General features: G+C 39.7%; 1 protein-coding gene across 3 annotated transcripts in view; it reads left to right on the forward strand.

The window, feature by feature from the left end:
- The window catches only part of COBL (cordon-bleu WH2 repeat protein), a 229,771-nt gene that overhangs the window by 13,345 nt on the left and 198,608 nt on the right, over positions 1–17,818 (forward strand). For all 3 annotated transcript variants that reach the window (XM_008052294.1, XM_008052295.1, XM_008052297.1), the window contains exons 2-3: positions 8,889–9,099; positions 11,970–12,198. In XM_008052294.1, coding sequence (XP_008050485.1) covers positions 8,889–9,099; positions 11,970–12,198 — 440 coding nt within the window. The remainder of the gene's footprint in view (positions 1–8,888; positions 9,100–11,969; positions 12,199–17,818) is intronic.

Consider the following 17,818-nt stretch of genomic DNA (forward strand, 5'->3'; position numbering starts at 1 on the left):
AGAGAGAAAGAGAGAGAGAGAGAGAGAGAGAGAGAGAGAGAGAGAGAGAGAAAAGGAAAGCGAGGCGAACTAAACATAGGTGTTCAGATATCTCTTTAAGATTCTGATTTTGCTGGGCATGGTGGCTCATGCCTGTAATCCCAGCACTTTGAGAGGTGGAGGCAAGAGAATTGCCTGAGCCCAGAGGTTTGAGACCATCCTGGGGAACTTGGCGAGACGTTGTCTCTACAAACAAAACAAAACAAAAACAAAAAAACTAGCCAGGCATGGTGGTGCATGTCTGTAGTTCCAGCTACTTGGGAGGCTGAGGCAGAAGGATCACCTGAACCCAGCAGGTCAAGGCTAGAGTGGTCGTGAGTGTGCCACTGCACTTCAGTCTGGGTGACAAAGTGAGACTCCGACTCAAAAAATAAAATAAAATAATTCTGATTTAATTATCTTTGTGTGTGTGTACACATGCACACACACACACACACACACACACACACACACACACACACACACACATAATCTCCAGAAGTGGGATTGCTGAATCATATGTTTTCAATTTTTTGAAGACCCCTTATACTGTTTTTCATAATCGCTGCACCAATTTCCATTCTCACCAACAGTGTCCAAGGTTTCCCTTTTTTTTCACATTCTCATTTATTATTTTTTGTCTTTTTGATAATTGCCATTTTCACAGGCATGGTTAATATTATGCAATTGAATTGCATTTTCCTGATAGTGATGTTGAACACCGTTGGCCATTTGTATGCCTTGTTTTCAGAAATATCTATTCAGGTCCTTAGTTCATTTTTAAATTGGGTTATCTGCTATAGAGCTACTTGAACTCTATTTATTTTGGATGTGAACCCTTTATCAGATACAGTATATGATTTGCAAATATTTTTCTCTTTTGTAAATTGCCTTTTCTGTTGATTGTTTCCTTTGCTGTACAAAAGCTTTTTGGTTTGATGCAGTCCCATTGTCTGTTTTTGCTTTTGTTCCCTATGCTTTTGGAGTCATATTCAAAAAATCATTGCCCAGGCCAGTGTCATGAAGTGTTTCTCCCTGTTTTCTTCTCCTAGTTTTATGGCTTCGGGTCTTACTTTTATAAAACATTTTAAGATGGTTTTTGTATATGGAATAAGATAAGGGTCCAATTTTATTTTTCTGCATGTGAATGTCTAGTTTTTCCAGCACCATTTATTAAAGACACGATTCTTTCTCCATTGTGTGTTCTTGGTATCCATGGCAAAAATCAGCTGACTATAAATGCATGGTTTCTTAAAAATTTGGGGGCTTTGTGTTTTGATACCGTTGGTCTGTGTGTATGACTTTATGTAACTATGCTGTTTTGAATATTAGTGCCTTTGTAAGACATTTTGAAATCAGGACATGTGATGTCCCAGCTTTGTTCTTCTGTCTTAAAGATTGCTTTCATTATTCAAGTTTTTTTGAGGTTTTATATGAATTTTAGGATTATTTCTTTTTCTTTTTGTAAAGAATGTCATTGGGATTTTGATAAGGACTGCATTGAATTTGTAGATATCTCTGTATGGTATCGAAATTTTGAGAATATTAATTCTTCCAATCCGTGGTCATTTACCTTTCCATTTATCTGTGTCTCCTTTGATTTTTTGCACCAATGTATTATAACAGTGTCCCAGTCATTCACAAGTTTGATTTATTCTTAAGTATTTTATTCTTTTGTTGCTACTATAAATGGGATCATTTTAATTTTCTTTTTAAAATAGATCATTGTTTGTATATAGAAATGCCACTAACTTTTATGTTGATTTGATATTCAGCAACTCCATGAAATTTGTTTATTAACTGTAACAGTTTTTTGTTGTTGTCTTCATGGTTTTCTGTATATTTGATCATATCATTTCCAAACAGAGATAATTTTACTTCTTTTCTGATTTGCATGCTTTTTATTTATTTTTCTTGTCCAGTCCTTCTGGTTAAGACTTCCAGTACCATATTGAATAGAACTGGCAAGAGCGGACATCCTTGTTCTGTATGGATCTGAAAGAAAAAGCTTTCATTTTTTGTCTATTGATTATAAGATATAGCTTTTCACATGTGGTATTTATTGTGTTGTGGTAAATTTCTTCTCTTCCTTTTTTTGTTGAGAGTTTTATTGTGAATGGATGTTGAATTTTGTGGGATACTTTTCTATATTAATTGATATGACTATGTGGTTTTAATGTTTCATTCCGTTGATATGTTGTATCACATTGATCGATTTGCATATGTTGAACCTGTCCTCATGTCCCAGGGATAGATTCCATGGAGTGTAATCCTTTTAATGTGCTGTTGAATTTTGTTTGCTAGTATTTTATTGAGGATTCTGCATCTCTGTTCATCAGGAATGTTGTGTTCTTTTATTTTGGGGTCTTTGGCTTTGGTATTAGGATGATGCTAACCTCAAAGAATGAGTTTAAAAGTGTGCTTTCTTTTTCTATTTTTTGGAAGAGTTCAAGATAAATTGGCATTAATTATTCTTTGAGAATGTGATATCTTCATTGAATCCATTTGTTTCTGGGCTCTGTGTGTGTGTGTACGGTGCATGCACACGCATGTGCACATGTGCATATATTTGTGTGTGTGTGTTTATAGTAAGATTTATGAGATTTAATTACTGACTCAGTTTTCTTATTTCTTATTAGTCTGTTATGGATTTCTATTTCTCTTAGATTTAGTTTTGGTAGGTTGTATGTATCTAGGAATTTATTCATTTCTTTTAGATTACCCAATTTGTTAGTGTATGATTGTTTATAATGCTTCCTAGGGATTCTTTTTATTCCTATTTCTGGATCATCTGTTATAATGTCTCTGCTTTCATTTTTTCTTTTACTTGAATCTTCTCTTTTTTTCTTAGTATAGCCAAAAGGTTGTGAATTTTTGTTTATTTATTTTTTTTATTTTCTATTTCAATTATCTTTGCAGTATAATCTCTGTAATTTTCTTTCCTCAACTTTGGGTTTAGTTTATTATTCCTATTCTAGTCCCTGGAAGTGTAGAGTTAGGTTGTTTATTTGAGATTGTCTTTGCTTTTTTTATTTTTATTTTTTAAGAAAGCAGGATTTATTGAGAGGACAGAAAAGCTCCCACAGTAGGATGGTAGGAGGGGACTCAAAGGGGTTGTCTCTCGCTTTTTAATGTAGGTCTTTATTGTTACAAGCTTTCCTCTTAGTATTAGTTTTTCTGCATCCCATATGTTTTGTTAAGTTGGGTTTTCAATTTCACTTGTCTCAAGATTATTTTCTAAATTGCTTTTTGATTTACTTTTTAACTTAGCATTTATTCAAGAATGTGTTGTTTAGTTTTCATTGCAATAATCCCCTCGTATTTGTAGAGGATTTGTTCCTAGACCCCCAGTTGATGCTTAAAACCACAGATAGTACCAAACCCTATTTATGCTATTTTTTATGCAGTACATACATACCTATGATAAAATTCAATTTACAAATGAAGCACAATAATAGGTTAACAACAATGACATGATAAAATAGAACATTGTAACAATATAATGTAAAAGTTATCACATACTATGGCTGTAGCTTTCACAGTTTGAGATATGCCAGCAAAGCTAGCATGGATTTTTTTTCTTCTTCACAGTTTTAAGTATAGAAGATTGCTTTTTTAGCCATAGGTCTTAACAACTTCAGCATGCAATTTTTTCTTTCCTTGTTAAGTTGAGAACTTTTACCTTTTCACTTGACGGATGCACTTTATGGCTGCTCTTTGGCAAAACCAAATTGCCAACATCACTACTCTTGCTTTTGGGACCATTTGGGAATTGTTACGTAAAATAAGGGTGACTTGCATACAAGCACTTGATATCACAATAGGTCAATCTGATAACTGAGATGACTACTAAGTGACTAATGTATGATAGAGTATATAGTGTAAATACTCTGGACAAAGCAATGATTCATGTCCCAAGAAGGATGAGGTGAGATAGTGCAAGATTTCATCACACTGATTAAATTTGTAAATTGTTCATTTCTAAAATTTTCCATTTATTTTCAAACTGTGTAACTGATACTATGGAAGGCAGATTCTGTATTTGTATTTTTGCCTTTTAACTGTTAATGATTGCTAGTGTCATTTTGACATGGATTTTTCAGGTCAGCCTGGGCTTTCAGAGTGTCAGCTCAATGGGTTGGCCAGCTGAGCCCCAGAGAGGGTCAGTTCGAGGAGCTGGTAGGCCTGACCCCAGAAGTGTTAGCCCTAATGGGCTGGCAAGCCAAGCCCTGAGAGTGTTGCTGATTCCATGGGCTGGTAAGCCAAGTCCCCAGAGCATCTCAGCTTCGGAGTCTTGCCTTCTTCCAGCAGCTCTCCTGGTTCAGTCGGCTCTGTTGGCTAGCAAACCAGCCTCTGGGGTGCACATCTCTTCAGCTTCAATGAACTTCTGCAGCTCTTTTTTTTTGAGTTGGAGGGTTTTTTTGTTTGTTTGTTTTTTGTTTTTTTGAGTTGGAGTCTCACTCTGTTGCCCAGACTGGAGTGCAGTGGCCGCTCCTGGCCACCGCAGCCTCCACCTGCTGGGCTCCAGCGATCCTTCTACCTCAGCCTTCCAAGTATCCGGAATTACAGGCATGCGCTGCCACGCCCGGCTGATTTTTTGATTTATCGTAGAGATGAGGTCTCGCTACCCAGGTAGGTCTCGAACCTGTGGGCTCAGGCAATCTACTAGCCTCAGCCTCCCAAAGGCGCGGGATTACAGGCTGAGCCGTGGAGCCCGGCTCTTCTGCAGCTCTTAAGGTTGACAAGCTTCTGCAACTTTTCAGGGTGAGGTTGTTGTCCCATGCCCAGGAAGAATGAGGGACACCAATAGCTGGAAAGTGAGAAAGCAGGATTTATTGACAGGACAGAAAAGCTTTCACAATGGGAGGGCACCCAAAGGAGTTGCCAGTTTAGGGCTGAAACCTGGTGCTTATATAGCCCTAAGACTGAGTCAATTGGCTAGCAATAGCTGTGCACTGATTGGTCAACACTAGCTGTTCTGATTGGTCAATACTGAGGACCAATTGGCAAGAAGTAGGGGCCTAATGGTAAGCTGATTGGTCAGTACTTGGCAGCGAGCTGATTGGTTGATGTTCAATCCCAGCAGTGAGTACTTAATCTCTAACTTGAGAGGCTGCAGGGAACTTGTTTGCCAAAGTTGAGCCTGAGAGGCCTGCTAGAATTTTGCTACATTGTTACTGGAGGACCCGCCCTGTTTGCCTGCCTAGCCTTTCTCTAGCTATCTGCTGTCTCGATTTCATTGTGGCTAGAAAAAATACTTGGAATAATTCTGATCCTGTTAAAATTTTTAAGACTTATCTTGATATCTAACATGATAAATATCCTGAAGGATGTTTCATATGCTCTTGAGAAGAGTTAGTGTTCTTCTGATGTTGGGAGAAGAGTTATATATATGTGTGTGAGTTAGGACCATTTGATCTACAGAGTTGTTCATTTCTTCTGTTTTCTTATGTATCTTCTGTCTGAGTGGTCTATTCATTATAGAGAGTAGAATATTGAAGCCCCTTCTTATTATTGTATTGCTATTTTTCCCTTTGGATTTATTAATGTCTGCTCTTTATATATGTAGGTGTTTATATATATATATATTTATAATTGTTGAATCTTCTTTTTTCATGATATAATGGCCTTCTTTGTCTCTTGTGACAGTGTTTGGCTTAAGTCTACTTTGTCTGATATAAGTGTAGCTACCTCTGTTCTCTTTTCTTTAACATTTGAATGGAGTATCTTTACCACTTCATTTTTAGCCCATGCGTATTTTAAATCAAAAGTGAGCCTCTAATAAACAACATATAATTGATTATTTTTTAATTAATCTACTCAATTTATTTCCATTGGTGAGTTCATTTGAATTTCCAATAATTATTGATAGGTAAGAACTTATTCTTGTCATTTTAAAAATTGTTTTCTGTCGTTTTTATAGTTATCTTCTCTTGTTTTTTGTGGTTTGATGATTGTAGTGGCATACTTTGATACTTTTTTCTTTTTTGTCTATTCAACATTGTGTGTGCTTTGTGTGTGTGTGTGTGTGTGTGTGTGTGTGTGTGTTTAGTTACCATGGAGTTTACACAAAATATTTTGTGGTTATAGTAGTGTGTTTGAAGGTGATATCAACTTAACTTCAATAATATACAGATACTCTACACTTTACTCACCTCTCCAACTTTATGTAATTGCTGTCAGATTTTACTTTTTGATATTGTGTTTCCATTAGCAAATACCTAGGGCTCTATTCTGACTACATTTGTCTTCTACTTTATGTACTAGTGTTTAAATGATTTTCATGCACCATTAAAGTATTATAAAATTCTGCATTTACCTTTATCAATGAGATGTATATTTTCATATGCTTTCATGATGCTGTCTACCATCTTTTCATTTTATTACTTCTTGTAAGACAGGTCTAGTGGTGACTAACTTTCAAGTTATTGCCAGGGAAAGACTTTTATCTCTCCTTCACCCTTAAAATACAGTTTCTCTGGATAAAATATTCTTGTTTTTTTCTTCTTCTTACATCACCATTGTGTCCCAATCTTTAAGGTTTCTGCTTAGTCTTGTGGTGTTTCCCTTATATGTAACAAGTTGCCTTTCTCTTGCTGCTTTCAAAATTCTCTCTTTTTCTGTTACTTCTGACAAAGCATAATGTTTGAGACAAATTATAATGTGTCTCAGTGTGGTTTTTGTTGGGTTAATATCTTTGGAGATCTTAGGGCTTTTTTTATGCCAATTTCCCTCTGTAGATTTCGGGAGATGTTTGCCATTATTTCTTTAAATAGACTTTCTGTCTCTTTATTTGATGGTGTTTCATAAGTCCCATAAACTTTCTTCACTCTTTTTTATTCTTTTTTTTGGTTTTTATTCATCTAATTGGTTGATTTCAAATTCCCTGTCTTTAAATTCACTGATTCTTTTTCCAACATGATCAAGTTTTCTATTAAAGTTTCCTATTGGATTTTTCAGTTCAGTCATTGTATTCTTCAGCTCCAGGATTTCTATTTGGTTCTTTCTTATTGTTTCTATTTCTTTATTTAATTTCTCATTTTGTTAATATATTGTTTTTCTGATTTAGTTTAGTTTTTAAATGTGCCTTCCCTTGAATCTCTGAAATGATTTTGGATTCTTGTTGAGGCAAATTAAGGATGTCCACTTCTTTTGGTTTAGTTGCAAGGGTTTTACTAGTTTCCTTTTGTGGTGTCCTGTTTGCCTTATTCTTTGTACCCCAAGAAATCTTATGTTCATGTCTGCATTTGAAGTAGCAAACATCTTTTCCAGTCTTTACAGACAAGTTACTGCTGGTAAAGACCTACTCCTGACAAATCTTTAAAGATATTATTGCCTCTGGTATCTCAGTCAAGTGAAGGTAGAGCCAGGTAACATGGCTGCTTAGAGTCCACAGCTGGGACTGAGTTTGAATGACCTGCCACCAGGGGCAAAAATAAGCATGTCTTCCATTGGATCTCTGGAAAGGCAAGACTGACTCAAGGCCATAGTAAATGAGCTGGAACCAGGTGACATGGCTACTTAAGTATCAGCAGTTGGGTCTGAGGTCAGTAGGCATGTTTTCTGGGACACTGATTGGCATGGTTCCTCCCAAGATATGACAGATGGGACTTTTGGCAGGACTACAGCTATGTGGGACTGAAGCTGAGTCCACAGGGGCATAGAGTTGCTTTGAGTTCACAGCTGGTGCCAAAGTCTGGAAGCTTGACATCAGGATGTGAGCATGACTCCTCAAGGTGCTCTTCCTCAAGTTAGGGTTCCATTGGGGTTTCACAATTTTCTATATCGATCCCAAAGCTCCTGCAGAGGCAAAGCTCCTACCATATCATTTTTTCTGTGGGATACATGAGCTGGAGAACTCTTGTGCTCCTATCTTACTGACATCACTCACACCTGTGGGTTTACAGGTACCCTATAAGTTCCCAGTCTTCAGATATTTACTTGGTGACATCTGGAAACCATAATTATGTCCTACAATAATTTCCATGTAAGTTATTTATTAAGAAATAAAAGAAAAAAATCTGTACTCAACTTTTTGGGAAATTTGTAGGAAAAGAAAGTTCAACTTTAAATATAAAAAGCATTCTGGCCAGGTGAGGTGACTAACATCTGTAATTCCAGCATTTTGGGAGGCTGAGGTGGGAGGATTGCTTAAGCCCCAGGGTTTGAGACTGTGGTGAACCATAATTGTGTCACTGCACTCTAGCCTGTGTGACAGAATGAGATTCTCCCCACAAAGAAAAAAAAAATTCTGCCAGAAAAAAGTAAAATTTGTAGAAAGAAATTTTCCTTTCTTTGTGATAGTCTGAATTATTACTACCCTCCTTTGTAACAATAATTACTTGTGATGGAGGAACATTATGAAAATTTTTGGCATTTGAAAAAGATAATTATTTTGTGGTACTTATTTATCTTTAAAAATTTTTTGTTTTAGCTGAAAAGAAAATGGTTGACTTCTTCAACTTAAAACTTAGTTTTAAAAAATTTAAAAAATAAAACTTCATTTTTAAGACACATCGTATTTATGAATAAACGAAAATGCAATGTATTGTACCCATATAAATATTATTTGTGCTAACAGACTTCATATAAGGTCTGTTACCCATGGATTTAAGTAGAAATATAACTATTTTCCGAGCTATTATGGTTTTGCTTGTTCAGTATTGTTGTTCATTAGTATTGAAAAATGTTAACACATTGCTCTACAATCATGCATAGAGAATTAATGAACTGCCATTGTCTTTGTTCACAGGCACATCTAATTTGCTCATTCATCCACTTGTTCATTTGTTCTTCTCTTATTTAGCTAGGCAAAATGGAGAGTGCAGACATTCCTAATAATCATGACTTGCTTTCTCTTTTTTTTTCAGCCATGCAATGATGGACCTACTGGTTGAACTTTGCCTTCAGAACCACCTGAATCCATCCCACCATGCCCTTGAAATCCGGTCTTCAGAAACCCAACAGCCTTTGAGTTTTAAGCCAAATACTTTAGTTGGGACCCTGAATGTGCACACCGTGTTTCTGAAAGAAAAAGTTCCCGAAGAGAAGGTTAAACCTGGCCCACCTAAGGTGCCTGAGGTCAGTAGGTACCTACATGTAGATACCTGTGTCTGAGTGGGAGGTACTGAGTAAGGGCCAGTGTGGCTCTTCTTGTCTAAGACATGCGGAGAGCTATGGCTGATGTTTCTACTTCCATGCTAGGCAAAGTTAGGCACTAAACTGAGTTTATTTTAAGAGACAGAATTTAATATTGTTTACTGTTGTAACATTGCTCCTTTATGCATTATAGATGAGGAATTAGTCTAGAGCAGAGCCATCCATTAGAACTTCCTTCAAAGAGGGACATGGTCTATCATTCTATACTTTTCACTATGATAGCTAACTACTGGCCATGTGTAGCTTTTTTTCTTTTTTCTTTATTTTGTATGTTTACTGTAACTTAAATATCTAAAATATTTGTGTAAGTTTTTTTCTTTTTCTTTTTAATCAACACATAACTTTTGAACACTTAAAATGTGGCCGAAGTGATTGAAAGACTGAGTTTTTTATTTTATTTAATTTAATTCATGCAAATATATATAGCCACAAGTAGCCAGTGCCTACCCTGTTGGACAGAGCAATTCTAGAATTGTTTCTGATCCAGGAAGCAGTTGAAATCTACAGAGAATTTGAATATCTGCTCACAGAATGAGGAAAAAAATAAGGATTTTTCCTTTTGAAAAATTGATGTCAGAAATATTTATGCACTGCATTTGGAGAATAGCTTATATACATAGGTTTATTCCGGGCTTTTCATTATTAATTAAAATTAATTCCAGGAGCTTATTGTACTTTTTAATAAGGTTTTAGTATGGATCTTTTAGCTTCAATTAAAAGCTATGCTGCTACTTTATTCTTTTAGGTAGGCTCTAGGCAGATATAATTTTTTCTGCTTTTAAAAATGGTAATCCAACCATGAGACCATCTCCTATTTATTTCTGGGTTTGGTTGGTTAATAAATTCAAATCGTTGCCATCCTATACTCTGTCCAGAAGAGACTTCCCTTATTCTCAATGTTTGAGGCAGAGGAACCCCATGTTTACCCTGTGACTTCCCTTGAAGTCCTGTTCCCCAGGTGCAGCTGAGCCCAGGTATATAAGAGGGACCCCCCCAAAACCTGGAATTTATTTATTTAAAAATTGCATATTTCTTACATGTTTGAACTTGTCACCTTAAAAATACTCTCTGTTTGATACACGACACTTATCCAGACGCCTTTTCCACTGCTCAAGACTGTTTTTGAACTTGTATGTCTTGATGCCTTTCAGTGCTTCTGCCATTTTTCTTTTCACCTCTTCCACATTGGCAAAATGTTTCCCTTTGAGAACTTTTTTCATCTGAGGAAACAAACAGAAAAAATTACTTGGGGTGAGACCAAGTGAGTAGGGAGGGTGGGGCACAGGGGTCGTGCCATTTGGGGTCAAAAACTGCTGAACACTCAGGGCAGTGTGGGCAGGTTGTTCATGGGAATCACCCTTCATGAAATGGGCAAATGCACTGAAAGAATTTCCAAAAAGAATTCACCGAAGCCAAACGCAGCCTGTCACCACAATGCTAGCTGGCACACTGATGCCGGTGGGTTCCCAGAACACTAACCTAGCAAGGGAAGCCTATACTACAAGGAGTCCCCCATCCAAAAGATAATTCCGGTTTTGGGGGGGAGTCCTATGTTAGATGTATGATTCTGCTTGAAGCGGCAGGGTCAAGGAGCAGCGGGTTCTAGCTTTCCTTCTCAAATGCATCATTATCCCAGCCCCCAAGTCCTGACTCTCAGATTGGAAGGGGGCAGAGGCCTTCCTTGGCTGCCCTTTTGTTCAGTCCATGTTTACTGTGTCCACCTCTGTAGTGTCTTAATACAACTTGAGTGATCAGCCAAAGTGGAATAAAAATCAACCAGGTGAAGCTTTGTATATTCAATTATTTTGATGGAACATTTTTTCTGTAGTCATTTAGAATCAATATCCGTCTATTGAGTGTTTTTCTTCCTGATTGTTATATGTCTGGTATTTTAAAAAAATAAAATATTTCTAGCTTAAAATATCTATGTGTAGCCAGTCTTGGTGTCTTAACCTGTAATCCCGGCACTTTGGGAGGCAGAGGTGAGTGGATTGCCTGAGTCCACTGGTTCGAGACCAGCCTGGGCAACTTGGTGAGCCTTTGTCTCTACAATAAATAAAAAATTACCTGGGTGTGGTAACACACATCTGTAGTTCTGGCTACTTGGAAGGTTGAGGCAGAAGAATCTCCAGAGCCCAGTAGGTCGACGCTGGGGTGACCATGAGTATGCCACTGCACTCCAGCCTGGGCGACAGAGTAAGACTCCAACTAAAAAAAAAAAATCTATGTGTTTAGTGTGTACTATGTAAATATACATAAGTCTGGGTACACACTATGTGCATGTGTTTTAAGTATGTATTTATATAGTGCATATATATAGCATATGTACTTATATAGGTATACATATATGTGTATGTATGTCATGTATTTATGTGGCTACTTTAACTTTGTAAACAAAAATCTGGTGTCATGTTTTTGAGGGATTTTCAAAAATTAAATTACTCATACTACTTCCAAGCTATTTTCTTTTAGAGAATATATGTGTAGATGTATTGTGTCCACATCTGGCCAGAATCCTTGAATGATGGATTTTAAATGTAGAGCCCTTAATGATGTTCATTTACCTGTGTTGTTAGCAGCTTGTTTACTAGTAAGAGATATTCTAAGGTAAATTTATTATTCCAGACATTTATTTTTCACTACTTATTATGCCATTTCCCCCTTAATACATCTGTGAAAGGGATATTTCATACACAAGATCCTGCCACATTCAATTCTAGAACTGACAAAGAAGTTGAAGGCACTGTGGGAAGACTACTTACAGCATTCTTTCTGTCTGTGTGTTCTTCCAGAAATCTGTGCGTTTGGTAGTAAATTACCTGCGGACGCAAAAAGCTGTCGTACGTGTGAGCCCAGAGGTACCTCTCCGGAATATTCTCCCGGTCATTTGCACGAAGTGTGAGGTCAGCCCAGAGCACGTGGTCCTCCTCAGGGACAACATTGCCGGGGAGGAGCTGGAGCTGTCTAAGTCCCTGAACGAGCTGGGCATCAAGGAGCTCTACGCGTGGGACAACAGAAGGGGTGAGGCCATGCTGTGTCTTGCGTCCCTGCCATGGCAGCACAGACAGGAGGTGGCCACTGTAGACTGTTGGCTGTAGCGCCAGGTACAGATGAGCTCATGAGTTTCAGGCAGACCACTGTTGAAATAGGCAAAAAGAAAATTCCGCTGGTTTTTGTTCATTATTACTCTTCCTTTCAGCTCTGAACGTGTCCTTTACCCTTTGCCACCTGTGAATTTCCATGATATAAGTAAGAGGGGGAAAAACAGTGAGGAGAGATTAGACCCTATATCTAAAGTAACTACTCAAAATCCCTTTGCAATATCCTCTTGATTTTCCTTTTCCATTGCCATTAGCTGCTCCCAGATTTCAGACATTGCTTTTGTTAAAACCAGTCACAAGAATGCATCTGGCTGTCCTCTGAAACAGAATAGTTAGGGTGCATGGAATCCATCCCCTAAGTGAACTTCCGTGCCATCTCAGGCCTTCTTGTTGTTGCTAGAGACTACTCAGTGGGCAAATTTGGTGCTGAGCTTGAGGGCACAGTTAGAACCACTGGTGAGCGTGGATGTCAGAGACTATGTTGGTGCAGAGACCAATACGCATGTAAGCACATCTTTCTTATTGATACAAAGGACTGATTATATTTTTTAAATTGTCAGGCAAAAGAAAATATTTTATATCCCTTGACCTTAGAATTATTTAAATGGGCTTTATAAAAGTTTCTATTCTAATGAGGCTCATTTGATATCTGTTACCTCTGTTTTACTTATTCCACAAATGCTGAATAAGTAAATAAGTAAATCCATTTATCCTAGTTTTTTCCCTAATTTCTTCCAGTAATGTATTTTTCTTATTACAAAATTTACTGTGAAATCTAGGATCATAGTGAAATTTCTGTCCAGTCAGCTTTGCACCCCTCCATCAGCCCATGTCTTCCTGGGATCTGGGTCCTAGATCTGATTTGACATTCAAGAGAGTCTTAGCTCAATTGAGTTTAAGATACACGGACTATTTGTTCCTTTAAATAAAAGTGCTCTGACATTTTAGAATAATACATCTTGTGTTTTATCCAGTATCTTTTTAAAATGCAGACAAAAATACTCTCGGCTTCTACTACATAGGTCTGTTTGCAATGGATGTGTCTGTCTGGTTATATCAGCTCTCTTTATATCTGGCTTATGTGACTTTTTGGAAACAGCTTTAATTCAGTAAGAGAAAAAGAAAGAAAAAAGAAAAGAAAAACTGTTCCACATTTAGGTATCCAAAAGAAAGAGTCTTACCCAAACAAGCGTCTCTGCTGCATGTCAACACATGGATATATCTTGAAAGGTGGATGACAAACCTGCTGCCTGGGGGGTTATGCAAAATCTACCTCTCTGTTGGGATAGGATCCAAGCACACCCACAGTCATCTGAAACACAAGAGGTGACGTGATCAGTGTGGCTGGGGCAGGCCTGGCGCATCTCTGCTCATCCACTCCCAGGGCAGAGCATCAGAACGCACTGGGGCAGTCAACCTAGCTGTTCAGACTTTGAGGCACTTCTGCCCTTGGTGGAAACTGCTGCTCCCAAGCCCCCGAGTCCACTTCTCCTCTGCCTTGAGCATTACGGCCCTCCCCATCCTGTCCCCAGGCTCCACGCTATCCCTTCACTGTGGAGGCCCTGCTCCAGCCTTGTGGCCAGCATCCCTTTCATCTGGACTGTGCCTGCGCCATGACAGTTGTGATATATTTGATTGCCATCACCAAATGCCTTCCTCAGGCTCACCACCAGATACCTGAGAACAGAGGCCTCTGAAGGATCACTGAAAATCCCCCTCTCTCTTGCAGCTCATCTGGGCAGGCTTGCGGGGGTGCCGCTGGAGAAGCCTTTCTTTTGCTCCTCTGGGTTTACTCTTGGAGGGAAGGCATCCCTTCCTGAGGCCTGCAAGGCTGGAGAACAGGAGGGAGGCTGGCAGACGTTGGTAGGCAGAGGCCCACCCTGCTCTGGAGTTGCTGGTGGTTCCAGCCTCAAAAAACCAAAGGCTTTGCTGCCACCTGTGTCCACAGTAGCTCTTAGCAGGCAGAGCAGCTGTAGCCCTGGGTGTATGAGCCCACAGACGCAGGCCAGCCCTGCACGGGGCCTTCTTATTTCCATGGCCCCTACACCCCCTACCCAAGGCTTGTGAGGGCCCCGGGCTTGGGTTGGGAGCGCCTGCAGATTTCCAAACTGGTCCTCACTCTCTCGTTGCCTGCCTTTTCCAGTTCTTCTGAGCAAAACTCAGTCTGAGCCTTCCCTGAGCTGTCGAGGTACAGTGAGCTTGGGGCTTCCTGCTCCTTCTGGGAGGCTGCGCTCTGCATGGCTCTGGGCTCGGAGATGCACAGGGGCAACATTTGTGTGCCAGACCTGAAGGAATGAGAGTGTGACTTGAGACCCCTCTGGGGATGCCTGTCAGGCTGACCTGAGGTGATGGTTTGGGTTTTCGGTTTCCAGTTGGTTCAGAGAAGAATGCTCCTTGTGTGAGAATTTGCTGTGTGGTAAGAACTGAGGGAAACCGTGGGAGAAACAAATTCTGTTGCCCAAAACTTCAGGGCAGAGCTGAAGTGGTACATGCAGAAAAGGCACCATTTCCTTTTTACCTCTGCCTGTGCTCGCCTCAAGTTCCATCCTGCATGCTGCAGAACACTATGGGTTTTGAAATTTAACTTTTTCTATCATAGACAAGTATACAAATGATTAGTCCAGATTTTGCATTTATTCTTACACCTATTTCTTAGAAGTTTCTCTCTATATATAGATATAGATATATAAGTATATAGAGATATAGATAGATTCAAAGGACTGGCTATATATATATATATACATATATATGACAAAAAATGCATAAATATGAAAGCATTATCAGCTCTGATATATATAGAGAGAGATCTTTAGATCTTTATATCCATATGTATTATATAGAGAGATATAGAGAGATGCATACATACACGTTTACCCTTACATACACATAAGCATATAAATATGTACCTATATACACACACACATATATACATTGGGATTTTAATGGAATTTTTAAGTATACACACACACACACACACACACACACACACACACACACACACACTATAAAAGTTTCATTAAAATTCCAGTCGGAGCCGGGCTCGGTGGCTCAGCCTGTAAACCCGCGCCTTTGGGAGGCTGAGGTGAGTGGATTGCCTGAGCCCATGGGTTCAAGAACCGCCTGGGCAGTAAGACCTCATCTCTACAATAAATCAAAAATCAGCCGGGCGTGGTAGCGCACGCCTGTAGTTCCAGCTACTTGGAAGGCTGAGGCGGAAGGATCGCCGGAGCCCAGCAAGTCAAGGCTGCGGTGGCCGGGAGCGGCCACTGCACTCCAGTCTGGGTGACAGAGTGAGACTCCAACTCAAAAAAATAAAAATAAAATAAAATTCCAGTCAGTCTTTGTATTTTACAGAAAGTTTTGTCCACATTTGTTAAAGTATTTAACCATCTTTTTTATTTCTAGAAAAAAATGAATGAGATTGGGCTTGGTGGCTCAACCTGTAATCCTCGCACTTTGGGAGGCCAAGGCAAGTGGATTGCCTGAGCCCGCGGGTTCAAGACCAGCCCAGGCACCTTGGCAAGACCTCATCTCTACAATAAATTTTTAAAAAATTAGCTGGGTGTGGTAGCACATGCCTGTAGTTCTAGCTCCTTGGAAGGGTGAGGCAGAAGGATTGCCGGAGTCCAGCAGGTCGAGGCTGGGGTGGCCCTGAGTGTGCCCCTGCACTCCAGCCTGGGTGACAGAATGAGACTCCAACTCCAAAAAAAAAGAATGAAAGAAAACTCAGTATTGGTCTGGACTACAGTCATGAGGATGGAGCATCTAAGAGAGTCATGGCCTAGGCCACTTTCATGTTCCTTGTCAGTTGTTGCTCCGATACATCTTACAGGACATCTCTCCTACTATCGGGAGTCAGTTCTGGTGCCAGGGCTGTGCCTAAGCCTTCATTGCTGGGACTGTCCTGAGTCCTTTAGAGGTGATCTAAAGGACTGGCCTGAGTCCTTTAGAGGTGATTGGCCACTGTCCCCATTCAGGGAGAGAAGCAGAAGCTTGATTTCCTTGCAGTGTTCTGATCCAGTCTATCATTTGTGTGGTCGTTGTGCACCAGTAATATGTTCCATCTCCTGTTTATCTGTAGAATAATGTAATTCCATCCATTTTAATATAGACAGTATCCCAGCTTACTATTTTTTGCTTACTATTTTTTGGCTTTACCATGGTGCAAAAGTGACACACGTCTGGTATGTTCTTCAATTTAATGATGGGGCTTCGTCTGGAGAACCCACTGTAAATTGAAAACACAGTCCCGTTGTTAATCAAGGAACGTCTTTATATCCATATCACATACCACTCAATTCTAGAAACATCATAGGTTGCACATATACTTAAGGCACACTATACTTTAGGTATAGTTTACTCTGTGGTATATTTTCCTCTTTACACTTGATAGAGAGCTTGATGTGACTAACTTTGAAAGTGTATGCATGCACCTAGCTGTGTAACTGCATCCTGTCGAGGTGGCTGTTGTGTGCTGTGGTGCCCGCTACTCTCCTCAACCAGAGCCTCTCGCATGCCGTTGAGAGCCCTGGCTCTGCCTTTGTGACTGGGATGTTCGCTTTTGTCCTACGGAGAGATCGAAGGAACTTTGGCTTTGTTGGATGGACACTGTTAGTATTCATGCATATGTTCCTTTTATGTCTATTCTCTAATTCAAATATGAAACAATATATTAGCAGGTAGAGAAGTTCATTGATGTTTGCATTGTTTGGGTTGATATTCTGCTGGCAGAGTTTATAAAATCCCAACCTGTGACTTGCCCGCAACGGACTGGAGGTCGGACTCTCTAGCAGTTGGCAGTGATATGGGAAAATCCATTTTCCTGTCCTTCGCAAGTACCCACATTTTTCTTCCTCTTGTTATATCTGGGTACCTTTGAAGAGAAGAATGGAACAAAATAGTGGCTAAGCAAATGAATAACAACAAACAGTAGTCATGGAGCTGAGTATCCCAGGCATCGAGCAAGTCCCTCAAGGCACAGGCCCCCAGTCTGCAGATGGTGACATCAAGGCTAAGCAGTCTGCCCAAGTATGTCTTGCACACAGGCACTTTCCACCACTGCTCTGAAGTGCATTCTCCAGACCCTCAGCTTAAGCATCCCCAGGGGGTTTGTTAAGCTGCCCAGTGCTGGGCCCCGACTCCAGGGCTTCTGATTCCAGAGGTCTGGAGGGGACCTGAGGATTCGCCTGTCTTGAGTTTCCAGTCCCACCTGGCTTTGGGAACCACAGCCCTTGGCTATTTTGACAGCTGCCTGACACATCTGGGCTTCAGGGTCCTTGTCTAGACTCTCAGAGGACCCATCCTGCTGTAAAATTCTGATGAAGAAAATACCAAGAAAGGAAGGTCGTAGGTTTGAAAATTAAGGAAAAGAAGAAGAAAACAATTGCCCATAACAGAATGTACATTTGAAATGTAATGAAACTCTGGAAATGTGCATCCTAGAAGACCTGATGTGATTGTTTCAAATACTGCCTGAGTAGCCCATCTTGGTTATTTCGTGTTCTGGGTGTTAGCAAGAAGGTGTCTGATGTATTTCATTT

This window comes from Carlito syrichta, unplaced genomic scaffold (assembly GCF_000164805.1).
Source record: "Carlito syrichta isolate Samal-C Ts95f unplaced genomic scaffold, Tarsius_syrichta-2.0.1 Scaffold271499, whole genome shotgun sequence".
Classification (NCBI taxonomy): domain Eukaryota; kingdom Metazoa; phylum Chordata; class Mammalia; order Primates; family Tarsiidae; genus Carlito; species Carlito syrichta.